Source organism: Eptesicus fuscus, chromosome 16 (assembly GCF_027574615.1).
Source record: "Eptesicus fuscus isolate TK198812 chromosome 16, DD_ASM_mEF_20220401, whole genome shotgun sequence".
In the NCBI taxonomy this organism is placed as follows: Eukaryota; Metazoa; Chordata; class Mammalia; order Chiroptera; family Vespertilionidae; genus Eptesicus; species Eptesicus fuscus.
This window is the reverse complement of record NC_072488.1, coordinates 22,526,385-22,545,944: the sequence shown is the minus strand read 5'-3', so window position 1 is coordinate 22,545,944 and position 19,560 is coordinate 22,526,385. Positions and strand designations below refer to the sequence as shown.

General features: G+C 39.3%; 1 protein-coding gene across 1 annotated transcript in view; it reads left to right on the top strand.

Moving 5' to 3' along the window:
* Window positions 1–19,560, top strand: part of THADA (THADA armadillo repeat containing) — a 293,480-nt gene that overhangs the window by 115,151 nt on the left and 158,769 nt on the right. Inside the window, exons 26-27 of the mRNA XM_028140017.2 lie at window positions 6,908–6,997; window positions 8,274–8,405. Of these exons, the coding sequence (XP_027995818.2) occupies window positions 6,908–6,997; window positions 8,274–8,405 (222 nt within the window). The remainder of the gene's footprint in view (window positions 1–6,907; window positions 6,998–8,273; window positions 8,406–19,560) is intronic.

Here is a 19,560-nt window from a genome sequence, read left to right as displayed (position 1 = left end):
AGAAAAGTATATATGGACAGACATCAACAGACTGGCAGCTATTTTGGGTGGTGAGTTTGTGGTGATTTTTAGATTTTTTTCCTTGCAATGTTCTTTATTATCAAAATTTTCCTCAACAAATAAGTAGTGCTAATTAAAAGACAAACGAAAAACTTTTAAAATAAAACAAAATGGTTGCCAGGCAGGCATTTTCATTCATTCAGGAAACCTCTGTGGCCTGCCTACTTTGTTCTCTGCCCTGCCTGGGCTCAGGGGGTGCCCAACACTGAGCACATCAGGCAGAAGAGTGCTTTGGTGGAGCCCACGGCCACTCTGTGCTGCTGGTACCTTATTCTTGATGCTAGACAAGTAGATTTTTTTTTTTCCAAGGAGCTTCCTCAAGGGCCTCTCATCAATTGTATAATCTTACCTGATGGGTCAGGGACTAACTCAGCTTTTGTCTAGCCTGACAGTCCCAAATTAAAGCTGCTTTATTCTCACCCTCTATCCTGGCTTGTTTGTTTTCACCTATGTCTGTCTATCTTATCCCATTCACAATATTTGGTGGTCTCCTTTTGTCTTCCTAGGAGCCTGAACTTCAAGGGGTTCAGTTTTTCCTTTTGGCTACCACTTCCCTTGTTTTCATAAAGTTGCTGGGCTCGTTATTAGCCTCATAGATAAACAGGCTTGAAATGCCTGTCACTGGAGAATTTACCCCCAGGGCTTGCTATAATCTGTGCAGGTGGCATATCAGCCTGTTTGCTTATTTGGGTGAGCTAGAATTGAACTGTTTGCAAACCAGTGAGACAAGCTTTATGTTTGTGTTTAAAAATTTTTCAAGTCCTGGCAAGATATTCAATTTATTCACTCAAATGTGATTCTGATTGTCCTCAGATATAGCTAAGGAGGCACTTTAAGAAATTATGAATATGTCACCATTTTAAGTCATAATTCCTTTTCTCCTTGACTATGTCAAGGACTCTGTCCTTTTGTTTTTATTCACTATTTATTAGGCACCAGTTGTGAACTGAGCATCATACTTAGCACCTGAGATAAAGTGGAAAAATAAGATAGACATAGTCTCTACCCATGCAGGATGTGTAATCTGGTGGGAGAAATAAGAAATTAAATGAGGAATTCCATGTATGACATGCTTCAAGTGCTATGATGGGGTGATTATAGGTTATAGTGTAAGACCAATGGCAGGCACCTAACCCATATTTGGGACAATAGGAAAGTATTCCTGAAGAAGTCATCCAAAGCCCAAAATTGAAGGATTATTTGGACTTAGTCGGGGATAATGAAGGGAAGAAGCTTTTCCTAGCAGAAAGTACAAACAACATTTGCCAAGATCTGGGGACTAGAAAAGTATTGAATATTGATAGAATTCCACCCCCCAAATTTATATGTTTAAGACTGGACAAGTGAGTCAAATTAAGCAGAACTTCGTAAATCAGGCTAAGGAATTTAGGCTTTATTCAAAAAGCAGTAGGGAGCCATTAATCTCACAATATCGCTTGATTAGATTTGTATTTCAGAAAAAGAATTCTTGTCACAATAGAAAGTTAAGAGGAGGCAAGATGTGAACAAAGAGATCAGGTGAGAAGCTGACACAGTATCTAGGCAAGAGATAATAGCAGTTAGACGTGGGGTGGCATCAGTGAGGAATGAGAGACATGGATTCAATAGATACTCCAGAGGTAGAAACAGCAAGAGTGGCCTGTTGACTGTATACGTGGGGAGTTTCAGGCTTGGAAAATTGGGTGGGTAGTTAGATGGCACTTGGGTAGGTACCAATCACTAAGAGAAGAAAAAAGGCATAAGGCATAGTTTTGAGGTTAACTATATTAGCTCCCCACCTCCCCCCCACTGGCTAATATTATTTACCAATATTTGCCAGAGAAGAAAAAACTCTACCAGTCAATGGACATTTACATAGTATTGTGCTGTGTATCAAGAGAGATGTAAGGAAGTATACTAGTAGATATGGTCCCTTACCAATAGATGTTTATGCTGTAGTTGAGGTTAACAGGTACACATTTAGTGAATGTCCATTGGGTCACTATGTTTCTGCTCCCTAGTCTAGTCTATCTGCTCTTGTCGCATCTCTTTTCTGTTCAGAAACTTTCAATGCCTGTAAGAAATCTGCTTAGTCTGGCATTCAAATTTCTTAGTCTGGCATTCAAATTTCTAAAAAATTATATGCCATCCTACTCTTATTATGAAGTCCTCTTTTTATCCAGCCGGTTTATCTACCCACTTGTTCCTGTACTTGCCCACCCCCTCTATGCTGTCTTCTCCTTTTTAATCTACTCTTACCAATTTTTCCAGACTCATCTTGGTTTCCATGTTTCCCACAAAACTTTCCCTAACCTCTTCAGCTCCCAATGATATCTTTTCCAACTCTGTACTTTTATTGTAAGCACTAGAGACCCTGTGCACAAATTTGTGCATGGGTGGGGGCTGGCCAGCCTGTCCCGATCGGGGTGGGGGGCCCTATCTGGGGTGGGGCTGACTGGGGAGAGGGGCCACAGGTGGTTGGCTGGCCAGCCCCGCCCCCTGGTCGAACTCCCAGTTGAAATCCTGGTCGAACTCCTGGTTGAGGGGACAATTTGCATATTAGTCTTTTATTATATAGGATTATTCATTTGACCCTTACACTGGTTTGCCTTACATTATTGGTTATATTGAACTAGAGGCCCGGTGCATGAATTTGTGTACCAGTGGGGTCCTTTGGCCTGGTCTGCGGGATCGGGCCAAAACCGGCTCTCAGACATCCCCTGAGGGGTCTCACATTGCGAGAGGGCACAGGCCAGGCCGAGGAACCCCACTGGTGCACTATCAGGGCCGGGGAGGGACGCGGGAGGTTGGCCAATGGAGAGGGACCACAGGAGGGCTCCAGGGTGTGTCCGGTTCATCTCGCTCAGTCCTGATAGGCTGGATCCCAGCAGCAAGCTAACTTACCGGTTGGAGCGTCTGCCCTCTGGTGGTCATTGCATGTCATAGCGACTGGTTGACCAGTTGACTATCTGCCCCCTGGTGGTCAGTGCACGTCATAGTGAGTGTTTGAGCGGCCTTAGCATATCATTAGCATATTACGTTTTGATTGGTTGAATGGCCGACCAGTCGACTGGATACTTAGCATATTAGGCTTTTATTATATAGGATGTATATGCCTTGTCTTCCTAACTAGATTTTAAGCTCTAAGAGCAGTGACTATGTCATATTGTTAGTATCTCCCATAGGACCTAGCACAGTACCCAACATGAAGTATGTAGGTATTTTTAAAATATATTTGCTACTTTCTTGAGAGAAATATGCTTACACTACAGCTTTTATTGAGTAGCAAGTGAGAGGTAAAACTCATATGTCCCAGGATTCAGAGAAGGGAGATTCAAATATGGACTGAAATGGTTTCATGACCTTGGCCTTTTAAAATAAGACTAGATTACAGACCTATAAGAGCAGCCCCAAACCTATGAACTGCCTCCATATAGAGAGACTACTGAAAGTGGTAATTTTTCACTCAGTTTAACTATAAAGTGTAGACATTGTTAGTTGAAGGCTGGTATTAATATATTAGCAGTCTAAGATCTGGATTTAAGGTGCTGTAGAACTTTTCATGTAGTTGAGAATCAGGTGTGAGTGAAGTTTGAGTTCTGTTTAGATAATTCCGACATCTTCCTATAGGCCTTGCCTCTTGAGACTCTGTTTCATAATACACAAGAATTGTTAATATTGCATATCCATAAGAGGTGAAGCAGAAATTGAGTCAACATTTTCTTAACAGTATTGTGGAGCTAAGAATGCTAGACTAGAAAGGCACCTCCTATGTGTTCATAGTACCTGAATAAGGTCAAATTCTCCTTAGAAAACATTTTTGGTTTTATTTAAACCCTGACAGTGCACATTGAATGTTTCATGGTCCTCCCCCATCAAGTATGGACAAAATAACTTGAACAAAATGTTTTTTAAAAGATGTAGTCAAAACCCATCAAGCTACTAAGTACAAAACAATTAATTAAAATGTTCAGCCCTGGCCGGTGTGACTCAGTTGGTTGAGTATCATCCTGTGCACCTACTAGTTGATGCTTTTGGGTCTTGTTCAATAAAGTCTGTTCTCTGTTGTCTTTTAAGGAGTTTAGAAATTTTAATTTTTACTTCTAAGTCTTGAATTCACTGGAATTTAATTTTGTATATTGTTGGAGGTTGGGATCCAATTTTAATTTTGTGTGGATAATTAGTTATAGCATGTATGGTTTTCATAGTACTAGCATCTGCATGCCAGGTCTTTCATAAATCATATTGTTAGTATCTCCCATAGGACCTAGCAAAATCAAGTTTTCATATATGTGTGTATGTAGGTGTGTTGCTGTGCTCTCTGTTTTATTTCATTGGCCTATTTGTCACTACAGTGTTCTAATTACTACTAAAGTTTTATTCTAGCTACTTGATAGTATGAGACCTCCAACTTTGTTGTTCTTTAAGATTATCTTTGCCACTCTTGCTTGGCCCTTTGTGCATGCATCTTTATGTATTTTAGAATCTGGTTTCACACACACACACACACACACACACACACACACACACACACACACAATATTACTATTTTTATTGGAATTGCATTGAATTGGGGGAGAAATTCAACTTTATAATATAATCTCTCCTACTTAAGACCGATGTCTTTTTTTATGGCATCTCTCTATTAAAAATATGATACACTAATGTAGAAAAACAGAACCTTGACCTCTACCTCACACCATATTTTTGATGGATCATAGACCTCAACATAAAGCTATTAAACTTGTATATGAAAACAATGTCTTTGTGATGTTCAGAAAGCAAAGACTTCTTTGGCCATGGAAAGCATGAATCATAAAATAAATAAATTGATCCAATTTGGACTTCATTAATACTTTGAAACTTCTGTTCATCAAAATATATTAAGAAAATAAATTGGCAAACCACAGACTATGAGAAAGTCCATGCAATGCATATATGGCAAAAGAAACAAGCAACGTAATTTAAAAGTGGCAAAAATCTTGAATGGATACTTCGCAAAAGGCAATATCAATGACCAAAGCACAGGAAATATGTTTAATGTCATTAATAATCAAATAAATGTAAATCAAAATCACAGAGAGATACCACTCCATACCCACTAGGATGGCTAAAATGGAAAAAAGAAAGGCAGTAGCAAATGTTATAAAAATATGCAGAGACACTAGAACTCTTTTTTTGTTGGGAGTGTAAAATGCTATTGTTATTATTTTGGAAAACTGTCAGTTTCCTAAAATATTAAACATACTGCAGTTTTATTCTCAGATATTTATCTAACAGAAATGAAAATACATGTCCACAAAAGCACCTATAGAGGAAAGTTCATAGCAGCTTTATTCATAATAGTCAAGAAGTGGAAACAATCCATGTCTGTCAAGAGGAGGATAGGTAAACAAATGTGCATATTCATATAATGGAATACTACTCAGCAAACACAGAATCAAGCTATTAGTACATCGAATAACGTGGATGAATCTCATAAACTTTATGTTGAGTGAGAAAAGCCAGACACAAGTTATGTAATGTATTATTACATTTATATGAAATTTTAGAATAGACAAAACCAAATTATGATCATGGAAATCAAATCATGATTGCTTTGAGGATTGGGAGTTGACTGGGAAGGGGCACAAGGGAACTTTCTGAGATGATAGAAATTTTCTGAGTCTTCATAGAGGTCTGAATTACATGAGTGTATGCATTTCTGACAACGGATTGAATGGTACACTTAAGATTTGAACATTTCGCTATATGTAAAATACACTGCAATTTTTAAATATATGATGTTTTGGGTCTCCATTAGTAGGAGCATATATATATAGAGAGAGTTGATAAGAAGGGGCAAGTTAGGGAATATTTATGCCACCCCTTCAGAGTAGTTTTTTTAATAGATATGGAGATGGAGTATTTAACTAAATGCTGTATTTAGTTTGAGCTATTTTCAGGATCTTGTCAGAATTTAAAAGTAGTGTTAATAAAGATGAAAAAGGTAGTCCTCACGGGTGTTTGCTGGGATTGGACCCTCAGAACTTCACACACCAGAACTTCTGATAACCATACTCCAGACCAGGGGTCTCAACTGGAGATTTTTTTCCCCTCAAGGTGCATCTGGCAATGGCCAGAGACCGTTTTTATTATCTTTGCTGGGGGGCAGTGTTATTACTACTGGCATCTAAGGGATAGAAGTTATGAAGGCTGCTCAACATTCTGCAGTGCCTAGGACAGCCCCCTACAACAAAGAATTATCTGGTCATTGAGAAACCTTGTTCTAGACTTTCCCTTATTAATGAAACTGAGTCAGTCTCAGTCAACCAGCTGTTGACTGCATTCATAGTCCAAATTAATTGTTGGAAACTTAGAATTTTTACAAATGATGTATTTATCCCTGACAGAATTTAATATCAAATATTTGTAAATATACATAATCTTAAATTTTGAGATAAATTTCCACATATTAAGAGCACTTCCCAAATCAAAATTAAATGTATTGTTTCCACTGATTATTAGATTCTTCATATGTAGGTTTTGTTTTTAACATTATTTCATTAAATATCTAAGTATAAAATGTGATTACCAGAGGGAAGAGGGTTGGGGTAAGTACAGGAGGGTAAGGGGGAATAAATGGTGACAAAAGGAGATTAGACTATGGGTGGTGCACCTACAATACACTATACAGATGATGCATTATAGACTTGCACACTTGAAACCTACTTAATCAATGTAACCCCAGTAAATTCAATAAAAATATATTAAAAATAAGTGAATATCTAAATAATCTCAATTATCTTTAAAAAAATAAAAAGGCTTTATTATTAAATTAGAGGAAATAATGATAGTAATTCCTCTCTTTCTTTTTCTCTCTCCACAGAATGACAGGGAGTGAATTTTTTTCTCGTTTCCCAGAACTCTACCCTTTTCTTCTCAAGCAGTTAGAAGCTGTATCCAATACTGTGGACAGGTAAGGCGAGAATAGGGTGGGGCAAAGTAAAATCAAGATGTGAATCAAGGGAGATTTTTCCCTCCAGGCAACAGTTTTTAATCAACTTCTTCCTTGTAACTTAGATGAATTCGTGCATGGGTGGGGTCCGGCCGGCCTGCCCCGATGGGGGCCTGTTGGGCCCAGCAAGCAGGAGGGAGGGGCCGCAAGAGGTTAGCCAGTCAGCCTTGCCCCCAATTGGGTTGGGGGGGCCCCGATCGGAGCCCAGATAAGACCGGTTGGCTGCCGCAGTGTGCGTCATAGCCACCGGTCATTCCGGTTGTTCTGGTCGTTCCACCATTCTGGTTGCTGGGCTTTTATATATATAGATGTTGCCTGAGTCTCTTTAGTAGATTTATATATGAAAAGTTGATAAAATCCCATTTTGATATTATAGTTTTAAAATCCTGTTTCCAGTGTTATACAGGAACTAGCTTCTTAGAAGCACATGGTGATTTCTTCTGTTAAGAATCATTTTCTTCCTAAATTACTTAAAAAGGTGTGTGTTTACATGTTGAGTTTACTTTAATGCACACCTGTCTTTTTTTATTGCTGGTCTGTTATGGCTGACTAACCTGGGCACCTATGATCAGAAATGGTTCTGGTGTACCTGAACAAAGATGGCCAGTGACCCTGGAAACACAAAGCCATAAAGAGGGTTTCCAGGCTAATCAAGGCAGATGGAGACGTTCACCATTGTCCTTCCAATCACGTTCTGTAGCTGATGGTGGAATTTTTAGTATGGGCATCTTTTTAATTCTTCTAGCACTTGGTATGAATTTGTATTAGTTGTCTGTAATGGGAAAATAAAATAACATCAATGAATTTTACTTTTGTTTATGGTACATTTCCTCATTAGTAACTTGTGCAGATGGGCTTTTCTGGCCCCAGTAAGTGACTGTTCATGCTTTCTTAAGTACATTTGGATGTTGAAAATTTCACATTTCTTTCTCTGGAACAGGCACCTGTCCTGTATGCACAGCTCGAATAAAAACAGCAGACTTGAATTATTAAATGATTAGTTTTGAGAAGAGAATCAGGTGCAAAAGCCCAATCCATGGCTTTGGCAGTTCTTCATTTACACATTAGGAATAGATTAAGTGAGTGGGGGCGTGGGGGAGGAGGAGATGGAAAAAGGAAAACTATCCCTTAATCATAGAGAGTCTCACTTTATATGCATAATTATTTAATGAGAAAAATTGTTGAAGATAGCACCTCTTAAATTTTAAATCTTTTATGTGCAATGATTTTTTTTCAGTGACATAGGAGAACTAAACCGTCAGCCCAGCATGTTTCTCTTACTGTTGGTGTTGGGGCGACTCTACCCTTCCCCGATGGACGGCACCTATTCTGCACTCAGCATGGCACCTTTTATCCCCTTCATTATGAGGTAGTGGATGCTTTGTGGAAACAATGGGGGTGGCCGTGGGGGCTTCATGGGGGTATTTTATCTTGTTCTTATTTCAGAAATGACTGATTTTTTTTTTAACTTTGGGGGGTGTCTAGTGAAGGAAGGGAGCAGGGAATATTGCCATTGCCCCCAACTGGTCTCCAGTATTTCAGAGGAAAGTGCTTATATTGTGGGTGTGGGAGCTTACATCTACTGTTTAAATAATGTTTCCTTGGAGTCCACCTGCCAGTGGGTGTGTGGTGTTGATAGGAGGTGCCCCCTTTTGAAAAGCATAGCCTGGCTGTTGCATTACCCTTGTGTTGAGCCTGACCAACATGGGGCAGGCTTGGTCCTGGCATATGTCCCCTCTCCAGGGCTTCAAGAGGACCTCTGGCTCTTCACTATGGAGCAGTTTCCTAGTGGGTGCAAGGAGGAGCATCTAGATGGCAAAGCCATGTAGCATGAGTTTACTATGCACTTGTCCTCTCTTTCAGGCTTGGAGTATCTAAGAAAGAGCCATGCATACAGATTGTGCATGGAGTCACAAGATAGCAGGCTTTCCTGCTTCTAGAGCCTGTTACCATTTCCTCTGTTACATTTTTTGAGTCATCTGCCAACTTTTTCATTTTGGATCAACAGCTTCAGTAACTAGGCCTCTAAAAAGTATTGAGATTTTCTTATGAAATATTTCAGAACCTGTCATAATACTTACCTCTTGACAAAACATCACCTTCATTTATTTGAGTTATTTTCAAAAACTGAAATGGACTTAGAGCAGAAGGATAAAATATACCAAACTCACGAGAGTGTTTTTGTTATTATGTGGTGTCCTGTGTCCCACTTCCTGGTTTCACAGAGCTGACTGATGCATTTTAATGTGAGAAACCATTAAACATGAGATTCTGACATGTGGTTGCTATCGCCATTTGTTTTTGCCAAGCCCTGGCTGTGGCTGTGTTATCTGTGATCACAGAGATGACTCACTCAGATTGGGTTTTGTTTCCTGAGACACAAAGTTACCAGCCTCCCTATCCAGCATTTGGTGATTCATTTTAGAAATTTGAGTCATAATTTTACTTTCAGGAGCATTTAAAACTTGTACTTTCACATGTAACTGGAAAGAACTAAGAGGTGTTTCAGAAGGTTGACGGGAGGGGAAAGGCACATGCAAGAGGCACAGTGTAGGCTTTAGAACTTTGTCATCCTGTGTTGAGAACATTCAGTTTGTAGAACCTTCTTACTAATCAATCTGTTATGTGTTGCATCCTAGAAACCAGAAATTACTACATTGAAGGTATCCTTCCTAACTGTTATTTGTTCACTTAGCATATAGTCAGAAGGCTCATATTACTAATTATGTTCAGGGCACTTATTACATATAACAAGGATTACATTAATACAGAAGATTTAAGTATTAACTGAAACCCAGTGTACTTAATGCATTGTTTTTTAAACTCAAAAGGCACAAAGTAAGGAGCATACCATCATCCCATCCTTCCAGTGAGAAGGCCTGGGTTGCTAGTTGCTTTCTACCTGAAAAAGATTCATAGCACCACCACCAGCACGAGTCGCCACAATTAATACCTTAGAGTGGCAGGAGGCTCTGGTTTATTGAATGTTCATGTGTATTATAGAATAGTGTTTCTCAAACTTAGATGTAAACATATGACTTGGGAATCTGGCTCAGTAGATTTGGGGTGGGATCTGAGAGTCTGTCTTTCAAACAAACTTCCAGGGAATGCTGATGCTTCTGGTCTATAGATCACACTTTGAGCAGTAAGATTAAATCTGGAATATTAAACCTAAATATTATCAGAACCACCTCCCCCCAACACATACACACAAAGATGATTTTTAATAAACTAGAAGGACATTTTGCTTCCAAAACTAGACATTTTGCTTACAGTGATTCTGAAAGAGGTGTTATCACCCCTGTTTTCCTGGTGAGGAAACTGAGGTTCACAAAGGGAGTCAGAGAACTGGAATATGGACCCAAGTGTGCAGGACTTATCAAGAATGTTGGTGTACTCTTTCTACTACACCAAAATAACCAGTTCCCTTTTGTGTAGCCCAGAGCTTTAGCTACTCTGAGTAGGCTCATTGCTTGGAGCAATGAAGGAGCCTACATCCAGAGTTAGTAGGTCTGAGTACAGTCTGTTTCCAGGATGTAGAAGTCATGTCCCCACCCGCAGTGTGGTCTGCTCCTTACTTTGCTTTTTCAGTAGTGAGGGTGGCTTGATTGGATGCCACCATTCTCTCAGGCTCACATCTGTGGATGCCTTGGGCAATGAGGTTGGTCTGTGGCCAGATATGGAGGAAGGCTGGCTTTTCTTTCTTGACCATCTTCTTTGGTTCAGTGGAAATATCCTAAACTTAGTTAGAAAACCAGTTTTAGGTTTCATCAACTTACTGCAGAGACAACCCTGTGCTACCCTAAAATGTTCACAGTCACACTGGAGCTATAAACTATAAACAGATTTTTTTATAGAATAGTGAACTTGATAAAATTGTATACATTTGATTTAAACTGCTTTTGAAAAAAATTATTCGTGAAGAAAGAGAAAAATTGATCATAAAACATCATTTTAGGTATTTTTTGTGGGTCTAGTCATAGTAAAGATTGGGCTGTTTTGACTTGGGATAATTGCTGAAAAGATGGATGGATGCACAAGCGGGTGGGCGATGTTTTATTTTTGTGGCGTTGTGGATGTTAATTTATGTACTTGGAAGAGCTATAATCAGGCTCTTGGATACTCTGAGTTTAGCTAAAGAAATTTTTCAGATGGTGGGAGTAGCACAAAGGTTGCTATGCTAAAGTGAATTGCGTAATGAGAAGATTAAAGGCCCCAACGACAGCTTTTTATTTCCTTTTGATTTATGTCTACTTACTTGCCATTTCCTTCCTCTCTAATAATATTTGTAAGTATTATTAGTATTTTTATTCCTTATCCCACATTTGTTAGCATAAACTTAAATCTCTGTTGATTTTCTTTGTTGACTTAAATCTTACAAGTTTCTGATTTGGATTTTCCAAATTATGCATGTGTGCAGTTATGATTGTTGCATCATCTTGGAACAGAAATGATCATGCTAATCCCAGTGATTCGTTTGTAAGTTTTTGTTTTCGATCCAGTATACTTTATGTCCCTGATGCTATGCTGGATCCAGAAACACAGCCCTTTACCATGAACATGATGCCTTCAATTTAAGCAGTTCACCCTTCAGTCACATAGGGTGACTGAATACCACAAAGCTACACATGCTTTAAAAGGGACCCCGACCAGCTTCCTGAGTACAGCTCACCAGTGCCCACTTGTTTGGGGCTTTTTAGAGACCAAAATATCTCTGGACATACACCTTTGAGTTCCCTTTCATAAGCAAGTTTCAAGTTTAATTGAAGAGCTATAGGAAACCAAATATGCCCAAACCTTAGTAACAGCATGAGGTCCTGAACAGAGCAAGGGCCCTGAACTCAAGATAACTGGTTCTGACCAAGCTCTGCCACTTACTTGCTGTGATACTTGGACAAGGCTGCTTACCTCCCTAGACCAGTGGTATCTGTGTTTGTAAGGTATCTGAGAGTCTGTCACCCAAAAAGTGAATAAAAGGCAGTTGAGGGACTGATTTATCCCACAGATATTAATCTGATGCTGAGAATTTCTGTAAGGGTATCAACTGAGACAGAAATTCTCAGCATCAGATTAATATCTGTGGGATAAATCAGTCCCTCAACTGCCTTTTATTCACTTTTTGGGTGCTTTTAAAAGGATCTCCCCCAACCCCCCCTTTTTGTTGTTGTTGCTTATTTCCATTGCAAAATTGCTTCAGAATGTTTTTCACCAAATCATCTTAGTCATTGTTTACATTAAATAAATTTTCAGTGAAATCTTCTTTTCTGTTCTCTAAAAAATATTGAAGTACAAGTAATAATACAGTTTCAATTAAACACATGGTGATGGAAAACATCCATAGGGACCAAGGCAGTAAAAACTTTTTAGTTGAGATATTTAAAAATCTAGTCAACAATGTTTAAAAAATTGGAAAATATGTGTTTTATATCTTGTTAAACTATTTTGTGATTATACCAATCTTAAAAAGGGATTAGGTACAAAAACTAAGAGTAATTAGGCCTTTTAAGACTTTGCTATTGGGAAATAACATTGACTTTCGTTTTGTTTTCCTTGAAAGTTACATAATTCAAGGATTATCACTTTACTCATACCCAGGTTATGAAGTTGAAAGAACTTGTTTTCCACAGTGTAGAGTTGGGGGTTTTTGGAGTAGACAGTAATTGGCTTCTACCTTCATTTGCGATTGTAATACTGGGAGCTCTCCTTCAAGGCTGTGTCTTTCTATTGACTATCTTCCTAGAATCCTTGTAGATAAAGAGAAGACAGGAATTGCTTTATAGAGAGATAAATGTGGAGACACGGCTGGGAAGGAAGACATGCCCTCGTTCTCTGCACCTCAGCTCTAATCATCTCTCCCTCTGAATGGCTGTAGCATTTGTTACTTAAACTTCTTATCTTGCTATTCGTCATTATTGCATCATACTGTAATTTATATGCTCAGTGATTGTTCTCTCCAACTAAGTCTTAATCTCTTTCCATGCAGAAGCAGCTGTGGGGTTTTTGGGTTTGTTTTTGTTTTTTGGTACCTTTCTCTGCCTAGCTCGGGTTTCAAAATGAAACATTGTGAATTGAGACAGCATGTGTCTGTGTATCTTCAAAATACTTAAGGGACTCTAGTCCTACAATATTGGAGCCACATTTCATATTCCACTGGTTATATAGAAAGGGTTTTGTGTTGGCTAGGTTTTGTGTTTTACCTGGCCTTTGAGGAGTCTTATGTTCCATTATGATCTCTGACATTTACTTTTATTTTGACTTCACCTCTCTGACCCTCTGTTTCCTATTCTGTCAAATTAAGGTATTTGATATTATGTAGGTCCTTTCTGGCCTCATGAACCTCGGACCTGGCCTTCTCGGACTGAGCTCCTCTCTCCTGCCTGCTGTCTAGTGAACTGCTCTGGAGGCCCACCTCGTAGCTACCCTGCTACAGGCTTTTGAACCAATGGAGAGGAGTCTGGACTGATAAGAAGAGAAGAAGGAGGGAGGTGCCATTTTTCTGTTGAAAGTCATAGAATTATAAACAAGCCAAAACATGTGGGGAAAAGACTCCCAGGTTGATGCAGCATGAATAGGGGCTGTCAATCTGCGTAATGGGGTAATCCTGCTTGCAAAATAGCAGATAAAAGCTGCTTGGTTTGCTTGTTAAGAAAATTTCTAGAGAAAGGATGGGGTTGGCATATAATGGTGATTGAAAGAGGGCAGACTTTAAACTCCTGCTTTGGCTTGTCTCTGCCAGTCAACTGAGAGGAAGGCCCTGAAGGCAGGTGTAAGTGAGGTGATAGAGAAAGAGCACTGTCTCTTATGCATGAAGGCAAATCCTGGCACCCAGATAATTTACGGCCTCCAAGCAAGTGAGTGTGGAACAATGCCAGTCATTTGAGGGGAATGTGGGCTGGGTGGGAATGTTACTCTAGGAGCTTGCAGAATGGTTTTCAAAAGAGAGAGGAAAAGGCATATTTTATCAGTGACCAAATAACAGTTCATATTAACTGTTTTAGACTGGATTGTTCAATGCATTACTTGTGAGTGCCTCACACTTTATTTTGCTGAGAGCTAGTAAGAATCCCCTAAGAATAAGTCATGCCTGAGTCATCTCATTGTTTTAATGGCATTACTAATCTGATAGATGAAGACAATGCCGCCTTATTCAACATTTAAATTACTTACTTAAATGAAGACAGACTAGATGGCATGTTTATCAGGTTTGTATATAACATAAATATAGTAGGTCATGGAGTAAAAATTCAAAATAGCTTTTAAGCATGAGAGTGACAAACACAAATTTAGGCTAGTAGCCATTATCGCTGTGGTTGGGGAGGATGAAATTGAGGAAGCATATACTAGGAGCTTCAGTTCTCTTTGTGATGTGCTCTTAAGCTGGGTTCTGAGCAAATGGTTGATTGTCATATTCTCCATACTCTTTTATTTGATATGTCTCATGTCGTTCATAATTAAAAAATAAGATTTGAAATAGCCTTGGAAGATGAGATTGATAGAGACTATCAAGATAACATATAACAGAGATCTGCAAACAGCCTCATATTCTGATTTTTTAAAGAAAAATCAAAATTATGTGCATACAGACTGGGGCTGGCTGGCTGCAAAGCAGTTTTTATTTTAAAAATCTTGGGGAATGGGATTTTCTGGTGAGCCCTAAGAAGGCAATGTGACACAGTTGCTGCTTCCAGATAGTGAAGGGTTTAGTCCCTCTCAACTCTGCTGGTCATAGTAAACCCATATCATTTTGCTTATTATGTTCTGCTCTGGGCTTCCCTTTATGAGGGTCACTGATAAATTAGTATTTATACAGAGGAGGTGACCAAGATGAGGAGGAAGCTAAACATCTGGAAATAGTTAGGCTGGAAAAAACTTCGAGGCAACATGGTAATGGTCTTTACATACTTGAGAGGCTGCCATTTGGCAGAAGGCAAATAATTTCTGTCTTGTGCTCCCAATGGGAAAGTATGAGATAGATTTCAGATTTCAATATAAAGAATTTTGTGAAAGTTAACATTCCCCATCAGAATAAAAAGATTTCCATAATACTGTCAGTCATTGAAAGTGTTCAAGGAAAACTCATCACATGTTGGGCAATGCATCTGAGGTTGCGCTAGATGACCATCAAGGCATCTTTTTGAAATGCCTTATTTCAGAGCAGCTGAACAACTGCTGGATTCTAAATGTGCAGTGAATGAAATGATAAACTTTTCTCTAAGCCTGCAACACACATTTGTACATTGTTATGAGTTCTTCCTTCTCTCAGAGAAAAGAACTTGGGGTACCATTCTTGGCATGGGCCACAAGGTCACAATGGTCTGGTCCTACATGGTGCCCTTCTGCAGTTAATCCACTTAAATCTAGCTCCTAAGTAACTTCTATAACTTTGTTCTGGATAGTTCTGAAAACATTTTTTTTTTTCTTTTGGCCTATGGGATGTTATGTCTGAAAAGCATTCCTTATTAACTTAATTATCTTTTTTGATTGTTGTTGCTATATTTTTCTCCATTCCAGATGTTGGCTTAAGCCACATTTGTTTTCTGACAAGTACAAGGAACATCTGAGTCTTTGAGAAAAGTCAGAGATGCTTGTCTGAAAGCGATTAAAATAGGTAACTCTTTGTTGTCCAGACTTCCAGAAGAATCTTCCTGAACAGAAGTGCCTAGAGAGAGAGTACAGGAGTCCTTAAGCCTAGCTATTACAAGTAGAAACAGCTGGGAATAGGGCTTCGCTGGTGCTATTAATGTAGAACTTCCTCCGCCTAGCCAGCCTAGAAACACCGCCCTCCGGTGGTGCTAAATTCCATGAGCCTTAGGGAACAGGATTAAAGGTTAGGCCTTCTTATACTCTCCTGAAAGAAGGGACCTGCCATTCCATCAATGGTTGTGGAAACCCTGATCTTTGATTTTACTAGTGGACTCTGATACCAGGTCAAGGTGCAGATGATTGGTTCTGCCCATAGGGTTTTTTAGCTGCTAAATTTCCCTCTTTGCCTACAAGCCAAACCTGTGCCCACTCCCTGCATTCATACACATATGTAAATGACCCTAGTCATTACTTTGCTTGGGGCTATTTGTTGTATAACAGAGACATTTTGAAATAAAGCAATGAAACTTGGGTGGTATAACTGTAGGCCTTATATAAGGGAGGACCTAACAACAGAAATTGGAAGATTGTTTCCTAATGTTGGTGAAATCTTAGTTTGGGCAGCCACCTACTTGGTCTCCTTTTTACTGTGGCCCTGCCTAGCTAGCACTTCATTTGGAGGGCTGTGCTCATGGCCCTCTGAATTTCCAAATTCCATCCGAGGTAGCTGAGGTTCATCCTGTGGAATGAAATCATATTTTCTGTATTGAATGGCTTTTTTTGCAAAGAGTTCTGGCATAAAAAGATACTCCGTCATCTGTCACTAATTTTTATCTCTCAGTACCTAAAGAGGGCCTGACTGACTTCATCTGTGGTATCAGATCTCTTTAAGACCATTTTCTAAATACATTTTAGTAAAAGGAATGAGGAGTTCACCTCATATGGAATGCAATGACAAAGCAAGCTAGAAAAATAAAACTTGTAGGGACCAGCTTTTCTTCAATGTTATCTGTTACTTCAGTAGGCCAGTTCAGGTCATGTTAGAACAAGTGATTTAATCTGCAAACAGCCTCATTCTTAGGTGAAATTTCTGACAATGATGATAATCCATGTCCTATTGATGCCATTCACTCTAAAGCTTAGAATCCAGTCAGTTAATAGATTAATCAAGTAGTTGTAAAACATCCACTGTATACCTAGCTAGTGTTTGGTCTTGGGTATGATGCAAAGTAAAGAAAAAAGGTTTTTATCTTTGAAGAAGTTACTGATTAGTGAGATAAAACCCATGCTTGTGAACCTGACATACTGTATATTAACCACATAATTATGTGACAGATACACCAAGGAACAAGGAGAAGAGCACCAGGGGTTGGAGAAGTTCAGGAGGACTTCACAAGTGGCAAGGCAGGAAAAGAATATGGGCATTAGTCTGCATCTGGAGGACATTAAGAAATCCCCCAGGTTAGCTGCTCAGTGAGAGGAGAGAAAAGCCATGCTGTCCACTCTGTAGACAGTGGGATCTCACAAGGGGGAGATTGTGCGAGCCAGTTTTATAATTCATAACTTGGAGGTCATCATAAAGAGCTTTGCTTCCACTTGAATCAAGAGTGACCCAGGAAATTAACAAAATAAATGGGTTAGTGCTTAACAGGAGAAGCCAAATATTTTCCCTAAGGAACTTTTATTTCCTTAGTCTTAGTTATTTTCTCAAACATTGTAGCTGAATAATCCTGAATTAAAGGATTTGACAATACCAAGTCCCAAATACCAGCTAACATGCAGTCATCTCATCTTACCTGGTAGGGAATATTTTAAGATAAAAAAAATATATATATATATTTTCTCTTTAGGTAGAAAATATCAGGGAATAGAATAAGAAGGTGAAAGTGAATTATTATAAATTTAAAATGAGGACAAGGAAAAATAATGACATTATGTTTTTGATAGGGGCAGAAATAGAATATTGGGGACCAGCTACTTGTAAGAAATATTAATCATACTCTGTTAACTGCGATTGTTCTGTTCTGATTAAAGAAGGCACATTCTAATCTGGCTGGGAGTTGCATGTGGGACCTGGGAGCTCACCTGGGGAACGTGGCCCATCCTCCCCATCCAGGAGCTGCCTATTAACAACTTTGTTGCAGAAACCAGAGCTGCTAGCCCTTTGAAGACCCCAAGCCTTTGCAGACCCACAGGCCTTTGCAAATCTGCAGCCTACATTACCTGGAAACTGCCCATTTGGCATACCCTTTTGCCTACTTCCCATCAAATCTTTGTCCTTCTACCCAATATAAGCAGCTGGCTTATGGTGGGGGGCAGAGCACATTTTTGTGGATGACCTGCTGCTCTCCCATACTGCTGGCAGTATTGGAATAAACACTCATATGATCCCACCCTGTCTCTGCTTAATTGGCTCAAGTAGTGATGGGTAGCAAGGACCCATTGATTGTCTGGTTACATTTTGGTTATCTTTCACTGACTGGCACAGTTTTTCCCCTCCCTCTTCTTCGGCCTTAATCCTTACCAGTCTATTTATAATATTCTAGTTCAAACAAGCTTCTTTAGTTACATCAACTGCACAAGATACTACTTTTCACTTTGTGTCTTATTTTTCTTACTTACCTTAACATTGAGACTCTTGACTGCTCATCTTGTCTCCCCTCCAGACTAATTACACATATTTTCTTCTTCATTTATTTTCATCTTTCACTTTATTTCATGAGTGCTCTTCATCACCAGTCCTTCATTGCCCAAACCCAAAGCCCCTACTTTCATCACCTCTTATTTACAAGAGAAAATATAGGCGATTAGGCATGGACTCTCTCCATGACACCTACTCTACCTATCACCCTAGTTCTCTCCTTTGTTTTTAGCCAGACTCTTGGAAAAGGTTGTCTATGGTATAGTCTCCATTTTCTCCCCTCTTACTTGTTCATCAAACCACTACATCCTGGATGCTTCTTCTCCCACTTCACTAAAGCTACACTTAAAAGATGAAATAGGAGTGACCTCCTAATGACAACAGCCATCAAATGCTTTTTAACCCTTGTCTTTTTAGATCTTTCTCTGGAATTTGACACTGTTGTACACTCCCTTTTTTATGACACCCTCCTTTGTGGCCTTCTTTGGCCATTGTGTCTTTCTCCTCTTGGCAGGGCCTCTTCTACCTGTTGTCTTCCAAATGTTGGTGCACCTCTTTGTTTTGCCCCACAGTCTCTTTTTCACTTTGCATGCACTTTCCAGAGTTGCTACTCACATACACTGATGAGTCAGTTCTTGAACTAGAACTTGTACAGAATCATTCAACTTTCTATTATTAGACAAATCTCTTAGAAATTGATTTTTAAGAGAGAGAGAGAGAAACAGTGATTTGTTGTTCCACTTATTTATGTGTTCATTGGTTGCTTCTTCTATGTGCCCTGACCAGAGATCAAACCCTCAACATTGGCGTATCGGGACGATGCTTCAACTAAGCTATCTGGCCAGGGCCTTAGACAGCTCCTTTTACATGTCCCACAGATACCTAAAAGTCAGCAATTTCAAAATAAGCCCCCAGGTAATTCCTCTGCACACTGAGATTTGAGCAGGCATCTCTTAGGGCCTAGCACATGTCTAAAATCACATTCTACCTGGCCAGCTGTAGTCAGAGGATTTCTTGAAAGGAAACATGTCAGAATGAGGACGTAGGGTATCACATATGACTGCCCCCCTCCCTTTTCCCCTATACCATTCATGTGTACCCAATAACAAAGGCGCATTGGTTTAAAAAACCATTGACTTTGGTTTAAAAGGCCAATAAGTTTGAAACGATTTGCTTTTTTCTTATATTGATTATCATCACTTTGAGGTAGCAAGTGGCAAGTACCTTTCTTTGGAGATGGAAAAGCCAAGGCCCAGAAGGATAAGCATAATATTTCCCCAGTCAAAAAGTAATTCATTAA